The sequence below is a fragment of the Sander lucioperca genome, chromosome 12 (assembly GCF_008315115.2).
Source record: "Sander lucioperca isolate FBNREF2018 chromosome 12, SLUC_FBN_1.2, whole genome shotgun sequence".
NCBI classification, from domain to species: domain Eukaryota; kingdom Metazoa; phylum Chordata; class Actinopteri; order Perciformes; family Percidae; genus Sander; species Sander lucioperca.
The window spans coordinates 32717045-32734909 of NC_050184.1; the positions used below are offsets into that span (position 1 = coordinate 32717045).

The following is a 17865-nucleotide window of genomic DNA, read 5'->3' on the forward strand; positions in this document are numbered from 1 at the left end:
AGCAGCTAAAGAGACAGATATTTCCCTCAGGGGTTGGTAGGTTGTTTGGTAGGAACCAAAGCCAGAGTTAGTGAATATTGGACATCCATTCACCAGTTGGACAGAAACAGGACTCCAGTTGCTCACTAACTGCTGAAAGTGTAAATAAGCAACCGTCTGCTATTAAGTTTGCCATATCAACCTAAAAGGCGATGATATGTTAGTGTTTACGGCTTGTTTCTGCTGCCCCCCCAACAGTACTCAGTAGTTAGTAGGTAGCTTCGTGGGAAGTTAGCTACTGGCAAGATAATGTTTTCCTGTTGTTTTCCACCTGGGTGTTCCACTATTACATTTTTTTTTCAGTGAGAGTTAAATCTCTGGATGGATATTTTGTCATGTTCCCCACATGGAAGACACCACTGCTGCTCCGGTGTGTAGGTGGTCCTTCCCTAAGCCCTAAGCTGTGTTATATTACGTTTCCAGTGTGGTCAGGAAAATGCATTTTGTCAATGCTATAACTAGCATGTAATGCACATAATAATATCATTACAGCAGCATTGCGTCAATGCCAGATTAAAGTAAAGTGGATGTGATTGTCATGTTTTTCCAATGACCATAGATAAGATGGAACAATCAGATATGGGGATGTCAACACCTTCTACCTGAACGACATATGACGTTAAATAAGCTGCAAAATGAGTCTCTTTTCCTTTTGAGGATAGTTGATTCATCAGCAACACCAAGACACAACATTCCTCAACACAAATGCAGGAAGACTGCATTGTTTGTGCTTAATACTTTGTAAACTGTGGCAGCATGCCACTCCTAATAACACAGCATGTCCCCAGTGGTGGAATGTAACTAAGCACATTTAATCAAGTACTGTACTTGAGTACAAATTTGAGGTACTTGTACTTGAGTCTTTTCTTGTCATGCCACTTTCTACTTCTGCTCCACTACATTTCAGAGAGAAATATTGTACTTTTTACTCCACTACATCTGACAGCTTTAGTTACAAGTTACCTTACATTTAAGATTGTTGCACACAAAACACATGTAGTTTATAAAATATGATGTTTTATTATAAATTAAATTACCCAACAATATAACGGCCTACAGAAATCCAGCTGAAATGATTAGACCGTTAAACACTTAGTTGATTGACAGAACTGTTTTGATTGTTTCCAGTTTCTAAAATGTGAGGATTTTTCTGCATCTATTTTTACTTTTACTTTTAATACTTTACTTTTTTACTTTTGCTACATTTCCCTGATGATGCTTACATACTTTTACTTAAGTAACATTGATGTCCATCCATGTTCCCATATAAAACATGCCACAAGCACCGAATCAATGTGATATTCACAGATTAGGGTTACACAGTGGTGAATAGGACCCAGTTCTGTGTTTGGGATGAGGTTTTGGATAAACCTACCTTTTACTGAGCAAAATACAAGGCAAGAGAAGCTATATTTAGTCAAGAGCATTCCTTACAGCCAGGAGAGTAGTTGAACATGCTGTAGTAGATTCAGTATTAACGACTGTCCCAAGAGCAGAAAGGCCTACTAAAAAGATTTTCCATGGAGACGTCCCAGACCTAGATGCGGAAGCAATAAAAATACCTGACTGGATTTTTTTTTTTTCCTACCGGCTATTGTTTAAATAGAAAAAAGTTGATTTTGAACTGAATATTCACATCATATATTAATTTGCTGCTTACAGCATCTGCTATTATATATTATCAAATTATTGAACAAATAAATTTAGAGAACAGGTGGAGATTCCTTCTTGGATATTTTAACACATGAACCTGTGATGGGTCAGATTTCAAGCGGAGGAAAAATAATAATAATACTGCTGACCTTGCACCCTTTCATTAGAGAAGACACTTCCCCAGTGCGCTGTTTGATTGTGTGCATGTTTTCAGTTTGTTTGGAATGTAACCCTATCCAGGCAGAGGACATGCTACGTGCCAAGACTTCTCTTATGCCTTCATTAATCTCGACCCCCACCTATAAACTGATATCCTGAACGTCCTGGACTATATACCTGACCGTTGCACATATTATATATCCTGCACTTTTGCACATTCCCTCATCAACAGTTTTGCACAACCCGCATAAAACCATACAGCCTTCTTTTCTTATACTAAAAAAGTTATATTGTACATATGTATAAGGTTATCGTGTCCTTTACATAGTTTTAAATGTAATATTTATATTCTAAATGCATGTTCTGGTCTTTTGCAGTACTTTGCTTTATTGCTTATTTCCTTTTAATATGTTTATGTAAGGCACCATTCACCAAGGCAAGTTCCTTGTAAGTGTTACTTTATTTGTTCCTACCTCTGTCAAACTTTAAACAATGCTGCTTGAGGCTGTAGAGCTTGTGCAATAGTTTCATGGTGTTTTACTGTGGGGTGAAGGAAATGTGTGTTACGTGCAATATGTTTTACTGGTACAGTTGGTGCTGTAATGTTTGTTCATATGTTGTTGTTTTTTGTTATTGTCAAGGCATTTATTTATGTGTGCAGCTTTTGAGTCCAAAACTAATTTCCCTAAGGTGACAATAAAGTATATTGTATCGTATCATACTTACTTGGCAAAAAAAATCTATTCTGATTCTGATGTTACCATGCCAATCGTTTCCCAGGACCCCTCCTGCTCTGCCTAGCCTAGCTGGGACCCATCCTCATATAAGGGAAGGGTATGAGCTACTTCACCAGACCACTACGGGATGTGACCTTGCTTTGACTTGTACATTAGCGAGATGACAGAATAGCCTCTGCATGTTGCTTCACACCGGCAGATACTACTAATGCACTGATCATAAACCTCTGATGGCTTCTATATAAGGCTGTGCAAGTGTGCGTGACACCTTGGTGGTCTGGATAGCATTAACATCAACATTGACTTATAAGGAGGAGCAGCACAGATTAACAGGAGTCTGGGGGGGGAGGGTAGGTGTAACATTTTAGCGGGCATTGTGACTCACCATCCCAAACATAGTTATTTTTTTATGTTTACAGAAGGTGACACAGCTGAAGTATGACACATTATTTTACTGCAAGACCTCCACATAGTTCAAGACCGACTGTGTTGTTGTTCATCAGCTTCGGCTAAGCACAGTCTGGACCGGACATCACACAGTACATCAGGAAGTATCAGAATGATTTGAAGTGCGAGTCACCAGAAGAAGAATGTTACATTTATGTTTATTTTTAGCCGTGCTTGCATGACTCTGAGGATAGTGATATTGGACTTATTGTTAGTCCACTACTTTGATCCAGACTGAAATATCTAAAAAATCTATCTGGATTAGATTAGATTCAACTTTATTGTCATTGCACATGTCACAAGTACAGAGCAACGAAATGTAGTTTGGTAGTTTGGTTTAGATTGGATGTATTGCCTTGAAAGTTTGTACAACATTCATGGCCCCCAGAGGATGAATCCTAATTACTTTAGCACTTTACTTTCCTCTTTTGCCATCAACAGGTTTTCAAGTTATATTATTCTGTGAAATATCTCAACATCTACCAGATACCAGATACATTTAGATAAGACATGCATTGTTCCCTGATGTGAATCCTACTGACTTTTCCTCTAGTGCAGGTTGACATTTGTGGTTTTGAGTTAAATATCCTGACTATTGGATGGATTTTCATGAAATTTAACAAATAACAAAGTAAACTACAGATACGTGAAAATTCTACTTAAGTACAGTAGTGAAGTATTTGTACTTCGTTACATTACAACACTGCCATCAGGTCAGAATTGAAATTTTCCATTGCTTTGGTTTATGTTTGTAATTTTTTTTTAATTGTTATTTCCATTGTTATTTTATTTCTTTTTTGCTTGTTTGTTTGTTTTTGTTTTGTTTGTTATTGGGTCTAATTTTTGAACAATTAGTTTCTTGTGAAGCACTTTGTGACTTTATCTGTAAAAGTTTTATTAAATACATTTTTTTATTACTATTATGACAGAATACCTAAACAAATGACATTCACAGCCTCAGCTGCACTTCATGTTTAGTAGCGATTAGGACATGTTAGCATGCTAACACGCTAAGCTAAAATGGTGAACATGGTGAACATTATGCCTGCTAAACATCAACATGTTCGCTGTGTCATTGTGAGCATATTAGCATGTTGATGTCACAGCACCGCTGCGCCTAAATACAGCCTCCCAGAGCAGCTGCACTCGCTATAGTCGTGTTACTATATAAATCAAAAAGAAGACAGTAGAGGTATTAGCATTTGTCATGCTGTGTCGAAGAATCCTACACTGCTTGACTGTAAAAAAATAAACCACAGTGATAAATGACAACCTCCACCACAGGAAGGAACCTGAACATATGAACCAGAAACATTCAGGAATCTATATGTGTTACACCCATCGATGAAGATGATACATGATAGTGAATGTAGCTTTTTGTCCACCCGTCTTACTGCAAACATGTAGAGGAGACATTATGGGAAGCTTTTGTTTTCTGCCCTCAGCTGCCATTGTTGATCCATCAATCTCATCTAGAAGTGTCTCCGTCAGTGGAGGAAGTGCATGTCGCCATTCAGCTGATGAAGTGTTGAAAGTCACTGCGATGGTATTGTGTCTACTGGTGCCATCAACCACCCATTATGAGATTTCTCAAGCCACAACACAAGTGGAGCCAAAGGCCTTTTTAGTGGGGGTGCCCTCTTTAATCATACGTCTAATACAAATTTGTATGTGCTTAAAACAGCAGTCGTTGGCTGTTTTTGGAACAATAACTTTAAAATATATAAAAAGAACGTTTATGTCTATGAATATAAGGAAGAAACAGCATCTATACTTATCTGTTTTCCCTTTAAGTGCAGTTTGTTTTCATCATGGGAAGCCGGGTGCGACTGTTTCCATATGCATTGTGTCAAACATGTTTGGTCAAGGGAGTGGGTGTGGGAAAGCAACAGTGGCAAATTGGAGGGAATGTGTGAATGGTTATATGTGTGTGTTGTGTGTGTGTGTGTGTGTGTGTGTGTGTGTGTGTTTATTTGCGTGTGAAACAACAACCCGAGGCTCTTCAGTGATCACATTGATTCACTGCCCTCTCCTGCTGTACCCCGATACACACATTTCATAGCCGCATTCCTTCACTCCGAGGCCCGGGCGGCGGCCTTTGCAGCACGCCCGCCCCAACAGCAAAACACAGGAGGGGGTCAGGGGGCACACCATTACTCTGAGAGACAAATAGGCCATCCAAATAAAACATGACACCCCGAACACAGGACCTGAATGCAAAACTGGACGACTGGCTGTGCACACATATCTTGTTCAATGTCATCTTTCTACGCAAACATCCTTGTTCACGGGTTTTCAAACGGTTTTGACCTGGTTTTGGAAACATACCCTCTGCAGTTTATTTGTTATTTCATTATGATACCCTGCAAATATTGCATGCTGTGGTCCAGCTCAGTGTTACCAGTTTTATGTTTCACTGTTGATTCTGGTATTTAAGATGAGTTTCTTATAAGCCCACCTTGTAGCATTTTTTATAGCCGACTGCTTGCATCTTGTGTTGGTTTTTGTTAGCCCGGCCACTCTGCCTCAGTGACCTCCCATTAAAGGATGTCAAGCATTTCATGCCGCCCCTTAAAGAGTTTTGTTTTCAAGCAAACAAGTTCAGTGAGCTGGGACAGAGACTAAACACTGCGTGAAGCGGAGCGCTGGCTGTAAATGCAGGCGGGTCAGGGGACACTTGTGTGTGTTATGGCGTGTAGAACAAGGCTGCTGGAGCTGGGAGCGGGGTCGTCTCCCCCCCAGCAGCTTTGCAGGCTGCTGCTTTACTGCTCTGCTCCCTTGGACTGATTAGCACATGTACATAAAAACACAACTGCTCATTTTCAGGCGTTTTGTGGCTGTTTTAACTAGGCAACTAAACAATGGACACTGCTTGGATCATCTTGCTCCCCACACACGTTCTCTCAATTTGTCTGGATTGACAGTTAACATTTACAAGAGGAAACCACAATGCAGAAGAGAGGATTAACTTTGCCTTGTAAGGAGCCTCCGGGATGATTTTTTTTTTTGTCTAAAACAATCGTATGATTCACTCAAACTACGTTGCTAAGAGCTTGTGTTGAAAACAATTGGAAGTCCATGCAGCAACACGGGCTAGCTCAGGACTTCCACCCCTTCATGACAAATCTGTCATCCTGTATGCAATGCCTCAGACTGGCTGGAGCAATCAGCAACACCTCACCACCCTTTCCTCCTTGTACATGGGGAATGTTACAGAGCTGAGGGGAGAAAGCAAAGCAGATTGGAATTGAGTCTGTGTGTGTGTGTGTGTGTGTGTGTGTGTGTGTGTGTGTGTGTGTGTGTGTGTGTGTGTGTGTGTGTGTGTGTGTGTGTGTTTGTGTGTGAGTGCAACAGAGACACAAAGAGTAGGAACTCGCTGAAACAGGAAGCCCAGGCAGGCCTTACATTGGAGGTATTTCCTGCCTGTAAAGATGTGTGTCACTGTGTTTCTACAGTCAATGAGAGATGGAGAGAAGAGGAAGGAAAGCTGGCCCTGTGTGTTTGAAAGACATTTTAAGACAGGTTTCACTCTTACTGTTTAGATCAAGAGCGAGTTTGAATCTAAAGTCACAGTAGCCCATTCTTCTCTAAGACTTACTGTACATGAGTGAGAGCTGACCGGCAACAGTATAGCCCTCTGTTCAGAAACCACACTTTCCACCACTACCTTCAATTTTCTTGCTCAACAGGACTTCTTTTTATCCACAGCTAAATATATCATATATCCAATACATCCGAAAAAGGAACTGGCAAACTGCCTAAAGGAATAAACACAAGTTAAATCCTCCTGACTGTTGTGACTGTTGAATTGTGTGTGTACAAAGTATCAAGTTGCCTGTTGTGGCCTTTATCTGCTGTCTGTTCCCGAGAGCTAGATGGTGTTTGTTCTGAGCCTTAAAACAAGACTTAAAACACTAAAACAGTTGCCTAATGGCAGCCATCAGGGTGTCTCCTCACCCTGCCCCCGGCCCGTGGAGCCCATCAGTGTCACCGTTTGCGCTACAAAGAGGAATTAGATGAGGGTGGGGGGGAGGCGGGTGCCTCGGGGGAATAAAGATCATTGGAACGTGGCTGATAGATGTAGTGATTGTTTGCTGAAGAGACAACCTTAATTTTGAAGTGAAGAGTTTAAAAGCAATAGTTTGACATTTGACAAGCATTTTAAGGTCTGTCTATACACAGGAGGCATTTCAGCCACTTTTTTTCAGTTGTACGTCTCATGCCCGTCTGACGGCACAGATACACTTTTAATCAATGCAGCTGTCTACATTAGCCCCATAATGGCCTGAATTTCACTTGGGTTGTGCGTTCATCACTGCCAATCAAAGCATATTTTTAAGCTAAAATTGTATTTTCTTCTGTTGAACGCATGTGACTGCTGTGATTGTGTAGGCTATTGAGCTCTGAGCCAAAAAATAGGTGATCTACAATATGAAGCTACTGTGAGAAGCCGGTTTGATTAGCTTAGCACAAAAACTGTAAACGGGGCAACAGCTAGCTTTGCTCTGTCCAAAATCCATGCACTAATTAACTATTCTGTTGTCTTTACACTTTTTTTTGTATGGTTGTGTATGTATTTTAAGCATTTTTCCAAAAATGTGTAACTTTTTCTTGAAGAGTTTTAGGAGTAGTTAAATATTTTGGGAAATATTTGCTTTCTTGGCATAGAGTAAGATAGGAAGATCCATACCACTCTCATATCTGCCTGCTGATTATTTAATTGGAGCCAGGAGGGGATTAGCTTAGCTTAGCATAAAAACTTAAAGCAGGGTGAAACAGCTAGCCCGGCTCTGTCGAGAGGTAACAAATTCTACCTACCAACATCTTTAAAGCTCACTAGTTTAGAAATACTTTGACACATAACTCCTGTAAAGCCACAACTTATTGTTTTTAAAATGTTGAATTATTCCTTTGAATAGAATTGGAGATAGTTGACAGGTGACAGTGATGTTTTCTTAGTTTAAAGTGTAGCCAACTCTGTTTAACTGCCCCATAAAGAATTGTAAAGTGTAAAGCAAATGAGAAGCAATTGCATGGAAACACTGAGTTTACATATCATGATATATGTGCGTGAAGATAACGGCACTAAGTGGCCTTCTGGTAGTCCTATTAATAATTTGTCTTACTATATCGGAAAACATATGCTCAGTAACCAGGAAAGAAGAGAGTTAGTGGAAGTGTGTGTGTGCATGTGGTCGCACATATATACGCCTGGCCTTGCAGAAGTGCCAATGTGTCAGGTCTATATTTAAAATAGTTGGCCAGCTGTGTAGAGTCCTGTGAAATGTTCTTTAAGTGTTTTGCTGCACTTCAGATCTGTTGCCATAGTGGCCAAATGATGATGTCAAAGCAGAGGCATTGAAACAAAACCACACCCCCTTTTTCAACGGAAATCGCAGTTGGAGGGAGATGGAAAATACTGTTCAGTTAGCCAGACCCAATTACGAGTCACCAAAAAGCAGAACAGGCTTTGGCTTCACACACAAAATATGCTTAACGGAAAACACTTGTATACACTGGCTTGTAGGGTAAAAAGTTGCTACTGGATGACACACACATACACATACAGAAGTGTGTGAAGAGAAAGAGGGGGCAAAACACTTGAAAGGAATATTTCTCCTATCGCTTGGTGAATCCTGATCCTTTACGATGTCACATAGATAAATGTTGGTGGATAGATAACATGAAAGCTGTGCCGTTCAATCAGGCAGACACTAAAGAAGACAATGACCAAGCGAGAGCTGATACCAGTATTATCTATTTAAGTATTTGCTCGTCCCCCTCTAACTAACCCTGATACATCATGAGGTCATGGGGCTGTGTGTAAATGACTATGATGACCTCCAATGGCTTGTGGCCAATGACTTTCAGAAGATCCAGAAACACATATCAAAGTGGCATGAGTTGACGTACCTATTTCAGAGTTTGCATGATGGGGTTTCTAAAAAAACAAACCATGACTTCAGAGGGAAAGTTTGGACTCCAGATCATTTTGATGGCTGCATACAGTATAACCCGTCTTTCTGTCTTGATTTCTGCTTCATCTACAAATCATCCCGAAGAACCTAAAAACAGAGTGAGAGAATGAGACCCCTCCAGGATTAAGGCGTTGAACCATCAAGTGCCCCCAACAGCTGTGAACTGGGCCCCCCAACCAGACTCTCCGGATTGCTCCCATCAGTCTACGGTCAGACTTTACTCCCTGTGTCGGGGAGCTTCAGACCAGTTATAAATATGAGCAGCACTTGACAGAGAGTTTATGTTGCCACTGCCACACAGCCAAATTTGGCCCCTGTGTTCAATCACTGAGGCTTCAAGTGCATCAGCTAAACCAGCAGTCACTAATCCTAGCCGGCTAGGATAGGTTTATTAAAGGTCTCATTTCAGCGAGTAGTTGCTTTTCGCAGCCTAACCACTTTCCTCGGTCTCGTGTGACTCAGAGGCAGCAATAAGAAATCTTCCCACACCCCCCCAAAAAGCACCAGAGGACTTCATATGCCCAAATCAGATGAACGCTGTAATTAGATAGAAATACATGTGGATCACACATTGCGATGCAAGGGTGTGTGACAAAGGTGTAATTAGTGTGAAGTTGTGCAAATAGGTCTTTGCTTTATTATGAGAATTGTATACAGTATGTGGGAGGTTTATTTAACCAGTGGAGCAGTGGTTTATATTCTATATATATATAGTTTTAGCATGTTTATGGAATCAACAAAGATGCTGCTTCAAAATATCCAAACTATGAACAGAACTGCTTTATTATTATTGATAAAGTCTGGATTAAGGCTATTAATCCCCATAAAGGCAAAAAAAACCCTGAATTTCAGAACAGTTTGAATTTCTGATTTACCAGTGAAAACCTCAAGCCTAAAGGTCCACAAGATGATCATGTCATTTACAGCAGAGGCATCTGAATAGCAGATAAATATACTGTATGATTGGCCATGTGGAGTTTCATTGACCTCCCATCACCTACACTATCAGACTGCCTTCTCTAAAAACAACAAGAAGTCACAAAAGCTCAAGATAACTGTGAGATAAAGTCAAAAAAGAAGGATTTTTGACTCATTGTTCTTTTGTTTAGTGCCACTGATAAGGAAGTCTCTGAACTTAAAAGTGCAAAAGTGATCCCCAATCCACCACATTGGTAAACATGTACTCCGAGATAGGTTAGTGGATGAGAAGTACCCCTCTTCTTTTTTAGGGAATCACAGGCTCCTCCTCTTCCAAACTTTGTCACGGCTCTGGGAACTCCCTGCTCCATGTATCATGAGTAGGTGAGCAGAGAAGGCGTGGGCTGGAGAGAAGCAGGCAGAGAGAGAAGCAGACAGAGGAGTGAGGACGCTGAGAGGAGCTGACGGAGCATTAATGAGATACTGGCTGCTTAGAGTTACAGGGATGCAGTTTTAGCCATATCCCACCACTGTTTTCAGGCCTGATTTGCGGACTCGAAAGCGCACAAAAACTGGGGCAATTTCGCAATTGAAAACACACTTGAGTGGATTAATTTATTTTCAAATATGGGCTTGGAACGATTTCGCGTAAAGACGCCGGGAATAGTAGCCGTTCTCGCACGCTCACTCCTTTGTATCAGCGGGCTATTACTAACTTTTTCTCAGCCTGTTTGCGAGGCGTTCAACTTGGACGTGGAGAACACAGCTGTTTACAGCGGACCTAATGGGAGCTACTTCGGATATGCTGTTGACTTTTATTTGGCTGATTCTGCCAGGTGAGTTTCTTTAACACAGAAGTAATGCAATCTTCATTTTTTCTACAATAAAAAGGAAGAATATGTTTTTTTTTTTAAAAGCAATAAGCTCCAGGACAGTCTGATCATTTGTTTGTAATTGTGTCGGGCGCTTCACGATATACCCAGTTGTACACAAATATGTTGCGCGCAGCGTGCAAACGTTCCATGGGACTATATGTTTTTGCCAAAATTTCAGAACATTTACAACTCCCCTGTTAACGTTATAATACAAGTTTCCGAAAGGAAACAGACCTACGGAATTCATTTGTGTGATGATGTTGTGGCGCTGACATTAATTCAGGGGTTTGTGGGTATACTGTGATCTCTGGATACGTGCTTTACGCACAGCGCACACACCCTCAGTGTGCACACAACTCACTGTAATTGAATATGTTCAGGAAATTGCATTTGTGTGCTAAATGACTCCGACATTAAAGCCCAGATAATGCTAATATAAAAGAGTGGCTATTTCATTATAAAAATAAATTAACCCAAACAAAGACCAAAACCTTTTGGAACCACCGGCAGTACCTGATCTTATTGCCCAACAAAATTACATTTAATTCTGACCTTTTAATCTGCTCTGGCCTTTAAACGCCAGAAAAAGCCTGTTAACTACAACCTTTAGCAATCCCATCTTATTTGTCTAAAATGCTGCCTGCCAAAGGAAGCATTACAATCAGCAGATTGTGATTCTTCCTGGCTCAGTGGGGATGTGATCCCTGACACCCAGCAGCATGCTGTGATTGTCTCACATTCTTCCTTAAGAGACTTTTGGCATCAGTCACTTTGAGGGACTTAAACTTGTGCATACATACATGCCTGTGGTCAGGTCTAATACCCTGTGTGAGGAGAAAATAAGAGTGTGGGACATTCTGACTGTTCAAGGAGCATGAAGTATTTATATCAACAGGATGCAGCAAAAAAACAAGGCATGTGTTAATTCAGCTGCTGACAGACAGTTGCATTTCTGTTGCTACACATTCAGTACATTTCGCTGGGCCTTGGATCCAACCCTGTAATCGTACCAACCATTAACAAAAGGTTATGCAGCCGCTGTCAAGGTTTCAGACTTCCTGGCTGAGTCTGTGTCTGCTGAGCACCAGCGGTGTCTCGGCCCACTGTTCGACCAGCCAGCATACTGGGATTTGAGAAAGGGCTTTGTGCCGAGTGGGCCGCCAGCAGCAGCTCTAGTTTCCCCTGTTTCTCCTCCCCACTTCCCTGGACTGCAGACACTCAGACATGGGGAGATTCCCCCCTCTTCCCCTGGCCTTCCCTGTCTCTTTAAAAGCCTGCTGCTATTGGTCTTCATCTCTCTGCCTGGGAAGCAGGGGCTACAGAAGAGAAGTATGATTTAGGACGTGAAGCTTGAATGCATGAACCCCTCTTCTCTCTCCAGCATCCCCCTCCTTACATCCTCCTATGCTGATGTCATTCTGCAGAGCTTTTTAATTCATCCATCCCCTAGACCTTCCCCCACTGTCTAGCCTCTCTCCCCATCATCTCTCCTCGACCCATTAAGTGTGAGACGGCGTAGACGTCATCTTACTGATGACTTAATCTGAACTTTTCTACAGTCGAGACGCCATGCCTATGGAGGAGGAGATGAGACAATGGGTTTTATGTGCAGAACAGAACAGGAATAATGTTTAAGTGTAGCCTCCTACAACCTAGTGCCCTGTAATTTCCCTGTGGATGATATGTATTCAGAAGTCAAATGTCAAACAAAACGGTACGAGAGAGCACATTTAAGATCATGACTCACCGCTTTATCTGCTACCATATGTTTCTGCCTCTTTTCATTCACAGTTTCTTAGAGGTTGACACATATCAGACGATACCAGTGGAGTCATGAAATGAGTTTGTGTTATCTCTTGTTTTTGCCATCACATCATCATCGCCCACACTTTGGAGACATGGGGTGTGGGGGAGTACCTGGAATCCAGGGGTGAGGTCAGCTGAGGGTTGCACAGGGAGTTTCTTCTTGTCAGGGTGAGCTGTTGTTAGCCTGGCTCTGACTTTGAACACTTGTGTTCATGACTGGTTGGACTATATCTGATAGCAGATGTAAATGCGGAGACAAGGGAGGCAGATACTTCTCCCTGACAGGCCTGTGAACATAAAGGCTTACTTTCTCCCAGTGTGACGCCCATCGTTGACAACAAGTTTATATATGTGGGTCTGTCGTGCCCTTCGGCCTGGCGTAATAACATTAAATTTGGACACTGGCAGCCAGCCCACCATGAAAGAACGCCTGAGGATAGTGTCTGTGAACAGTGTGTGTGCCGGCTCTTGTCAGATACACACAGGAAGGGCAAGAGGATGTATGGTTCCCTGTGTGTGTGTGTGTGTGTGTGTGTGTGTGTGTGTGTGTGTGTGTGTGCTATTTCATGTTGAGCAGCACCCTCTCCTCTTCATCATGAGCGCTGACTCTCTCCCAAACACATCATAATCAAACAACAGCAACTGACTCCACTTTGACTTTCTCCTGTGCCAGGCAGGGATAAGGGAGTGGATCATACTGAAGATAGGAGTCAAAGTTCAGGAGGGCTGTAAATAATAACAGACCTGGCCTGGAGTGTATGTAAGGATGAGACAGCTACAGGTAGCTGTTTAATGTTGGACTTTTGAGAAAACATGCATTTAGAGTTGCAACGATTAATCGATTAGTTGTCAACTATTAAATTAATCGCCAACTATTTTGATAGTCGGTTTGAGTCATTTATTTTATGTTAAGTAAAAATTCTCTGATTCCAGCATCTTAAATGTGAATATTTCATAGTTTCTTCACTCCTCTGTGACAGTAAACTCAACATCTTTGAGTTGTGTTGCTTGTGGCTCAGAGGTAGAGTGGGTTGGATTGAGCAAGACACTGAACCACAAGTTGCTCCCCGGATGCTGTATGTATAGCTGTCCACTGCTCCTAATACTTAGGATGTGTTAAATGCAGTATTTGAATTTCACATTGTACTGTTTGTATGTGACGAATAAGAATAAAGCTTGTTGTGGACAAAACAAGACATTTGAGGACGTCGTCTTGGGCTTTGGGGATCTACATTTTCCATCATTTTCTGACATTTTATAGACCAAACAACAAATCCATTGTTTGAGAAGATAATTTACTTAATCGATTAATCGATAATGAAAATAATCGTTAGTTGCAGCCCATTCATTCATTTTAACCACTTTTTATTTAATTTAACTGCACTGAGTGAGATTATAGTGCTACTAGAAGTGCCTGGGTAGCTCACCTGGTAGAGCGTGCCTGGTAGAGCGTGCGCCCCATGTACATAGGCTCAGTCCTCATCGCAGCGGCCAAGGGTTCAATTCCGACCTGCGTCCCTTTTACTGTGTGTTGTTTCCCCTCTCTCCCCTTTCATGTCTAAACTGTCCTATCAAATAAAGGCCTGAAAATGCCACACACAAAAACGTCCAATGATGGATGAGCGTTTGATGGAGATAGTAATATGATCCAGTCCCTGCATGTGTTTCAGTGATGTGGGTGATGTGCATTAGCTCACGGATAGTTTGGCCATGACGGGTACATGCCGGGGTCAGCTTGCCCATGTAGGTCACTTTACTGAAGTTTACCCTCTCAAACAGGGTTAGAGTTGAACTAATATTGACATTGGACTGAGCTCTCTTTTGACCACTAAAAAGCTACAATGTTTTCTTTGTGTCTACACAGAGGTCCCTCTCCATATATGATCAGTCTCTTTTCTGTTATTGTTTTCACTGGTGTCCTTCTTTATGGACTTGTTTCTAAATCAAACCAGTAAGTGTTTGGGCGGCAGGAGCAAAGCTTGTATATTTGTGCTGCCAAGCTTTTCTTCATCCAGGTTCTTGTCATTGCGTGCAGACAATGGGACCCTTTGTCTGACGCCAGAAATTGTTTACTGTTTTCCATTTGAGGAGTTTTCACTATGACTCATTTCTTTCTTAATTTGTCGACCTTCTGAAAAACGGCTTTAATTGTCTGTTGTCAAATGTTGTGTGCACCTATGATAATCAGTCCAGTAGGTTGGGAACATTAGAGTCTGTAAAGGTCAGTCAGGATATACTTAGCATGGCTACACTGCAGTCTGTCTCAAACATAAAGTGCCTGTCTAGCTTTTACTGGCCTGTCGGTAAAAAAGGGGGCTTTAAATAATGAGCATGTGTGTGTTTCGCTGGAAAAAGATGTCAGTGTGGATGGTGACGATGTGTTTAAAGGGCCTACGGACCCTCCTGTCACGTCTGCTGCATTGGTTTGGGAATGCCCAGAGGACGTCATGTCTACTTTGGAATGGAGTTAGCTATTGGTCAGGGTCGTCCTGGCTCACACTTTGCTAGATTTAATCTCGGACTGCCAGCAGGCCTGGTTTGTTTTAACCCCAGGTCACCAAATTACTCACATCTATGGTAACTTGATAAAGGCTTTCCTTTATATAGCAATTAGCGAATGACGACATTGTCCGCGTGTGCACTATAGAATTCCACTGGCTGAAATTCAAATTAGCATCAAAACTGTTATTCGAGATGGAAATGAGACGTAACCTCTGGCCATTACTGTCTCTGGATGTGTGGGTGCGTTTGTATGTACATTCATGGGTATGGCTAGAGTTGTGGGGGTGCACAGACCAAAGTGTTTCAACAGCTGCTTCACCCCCCCACACACACACACACACACACACACACACACACACACACACACACATCACCATGTTTAATACAACAGCCTCTCTATCCTGAGGTGAGAGGACTGGACCCCCTGATGTTAGCATTGTGGAGAGGTGTGAACCACCAGCAGTTAAACTCCCTGCAGGAGGATTTTTAGGGAAGTTGGACCACGAAAGGGGAGGGAGGGTTTATATTTGGGGGTGGGGGTGGGAAAACAGTTTGGCATGAGAAATTGCATAGGCTCGACCACAAGTCATTTTGATGTTTTATAAAAGTAGCAGGATGTTTCAGATTTCTCACTTGCCACTCGTGAAATGCTTTTTGCATGGTTGGTGGTTCTGACAAAGCGGCTGCTGTTTTTCACACATTAACTGTAAAAGCACCCATAAGAATGGTACAATACAGCCACAGAGTGATTGCTGCCTGCTGAAAGGTCGGAAGTAAAAACAACAACCGCAAAATCAGCTCGGTGTCGACATGCTGATTCAGTTACTAGGACAGTTGCCCAGCTGCAGAGGAGCGTAAAAGCATCAAGTCTAAACTATTATTTTCAAATTTACGTTTTTCCTGTTTTACAATAAACAACATTGTTTGGCTACCTTGGCCAGCAGCGCTTGTGATTTGCAGGCCACCTGTTGCCCACCACTGCTATCCTTTTGAGGATACCAAGGAAATGCTTTTGTGGTGATAGTGGGTTCAGATCCTCGACAGACTGGACTGTTTATCTGATCATCATTGGTCGGTGCGGGTTCACGTCTCAATGGTTTCTTTTTCAAGTTCGTCCTGGGATGTGGAAATGTACATAGGTTGTCATAACAGACATGTCTTTAAAGCAACATACAGATCCTTTATCTGGTTTTAACAGTACCATCTGACCGTTAACAAAAAATGTGGCTTCAGCACAGCACAGTAGACTATCTGTAGTCAGCACACGCCATCCCAGCAGGCACTGCTACTCTCATCATCTTCAGGCAGTTGTGTGTGTGTGTGTGTGTGTGTGTGTGTGTGTGTGTGTGTGTGTGTGTGTCCGTCCGTCCGTCCATCCATATGGCCGCCGCAACGACTCAAACTGCTTCTGTCTGGCCTTGGTTCTGAGAGGACACGAGACTATTCGTATGGCTCCATGTGGTCTAGAATAAGTCATCACACACTACTTGTGCTTCATTCAGCTGAAGTGCCCACGTATGCTTTGAAAAGTCAATATCGCTGCAGGGTGACATCATACAATTATTCATTAATTTGTTCAACATGTCAACTAATGGTCTACTCCCATTGATCCAGGTATGATTTCATACAGTGGTTCCCAACCTTTTTGGTCTAAGGTACCCCCATAGCCCTGTCAGATGAACTTACATACTCCTTCATCAATTCACATTGTATGTTCTAACTGTATAACACTATTCCTTATATAAAAGTTGATATTAATTATTTCATACAATAGCCTTCTAGGCTACTTCAACTTAGAGTGAAGCTGTTTCAACCATTTATCTATTAATGTTACATTGAGGCATTACTTTTAGCTACCTATTTCAACTTTTTGCTATTTTAACTGTTTCTCCATTACTTTAGCTACTTTAAAAAAGCATTCGATCTGTTTAGTCATTACTTTCAAGTAGTTATTTATTTCTACATTTATTCATTATATTTAACATTCTGTGCTTGCTTGCCAGCTAGCTTTCACACACTCTTAACTGCAACACGTAGTGTTTAGGTGTTACAGTTGACTTCATGTTGTTATGTTGATATGTTTTTCCAATCAAATCACATCATTTTTTTATTTTTTTATTTTATTATTTGTTGAGCTACTCTCCAATCTTTACACGTACCCCCTGGCAACTGCAGAAGTACCCCCAGGGGTACCCCTGGTGGGGAATCACTGATATAATTGGTGAAGTGATTCTTCAGAGATGTTGTATTTTTTCAGCATGCTCCATATCTCCACCGCGGAGGGAGTGCAGTGAAGGCAAAGAGCTGCCTCTGGCTCAGATCAGGTCACTGCCTCTGAGTTTCTTTACTGATACGGAACCACTCCAATGTTTAAGCGTGTTGATAGCTCTGTGTAAACTCCATGGGTCACTGTACATGTTTTACTTAGGTGTTGCTGAGGTTTGAAGGCCAACCCCAACTCGCTCCCTTTGTGCCTGTGCCACAGCGTTCGTTGAGCTGCGTTTATGACTGCAGGTGGTGACTGCAGCCGGCACTGGCAAGCTTAACAAATGTGATTGTGATTTCCCCCTCTTTCTCGCTTAAGGCGATTATAATAGTGTTCAAGTGACATCAGCTTTGCAGCTGGGTGGAAGACAATTAAATGTGGAATGGTGGGGAGAATGTTTGGACTAAAAGGGGGCGGGGGGTAACAGAGGAATTTGCCCTCTGACAACCTCCCTCTGTAACCTCATCATAAACTGCATTAGCCAT

The 17865-nt window shown here is 41.9% G+C and overlaps 1 protein-coding gene across 1 annotated transcript in view; it reads left to right on the forward strand.

Annotated features, from left to right (window-relative positions):
- The first annotated feature begins 10303 nt into the window (after positions 1-10303).
- Positions 10304-17865, forward strand: part of itga5 (integrin, alpha 5 (fibronectin receptor, alpha polypeptide)) — a 39309-nt gene continuing 31747 nt past the window's right edge. Inside the window, exon 1 of the mRNA XM_031290629.2 lies at positions 10304-10767. Within this exon, the coding sequence (XP_031146489.1) occupies positions 10559-10767 (209 nt within the window). The 5' untranslated portion in view covers positions 10304-10558. The remainder of the gene's footprint in view (positions 10768-17865) is intronic.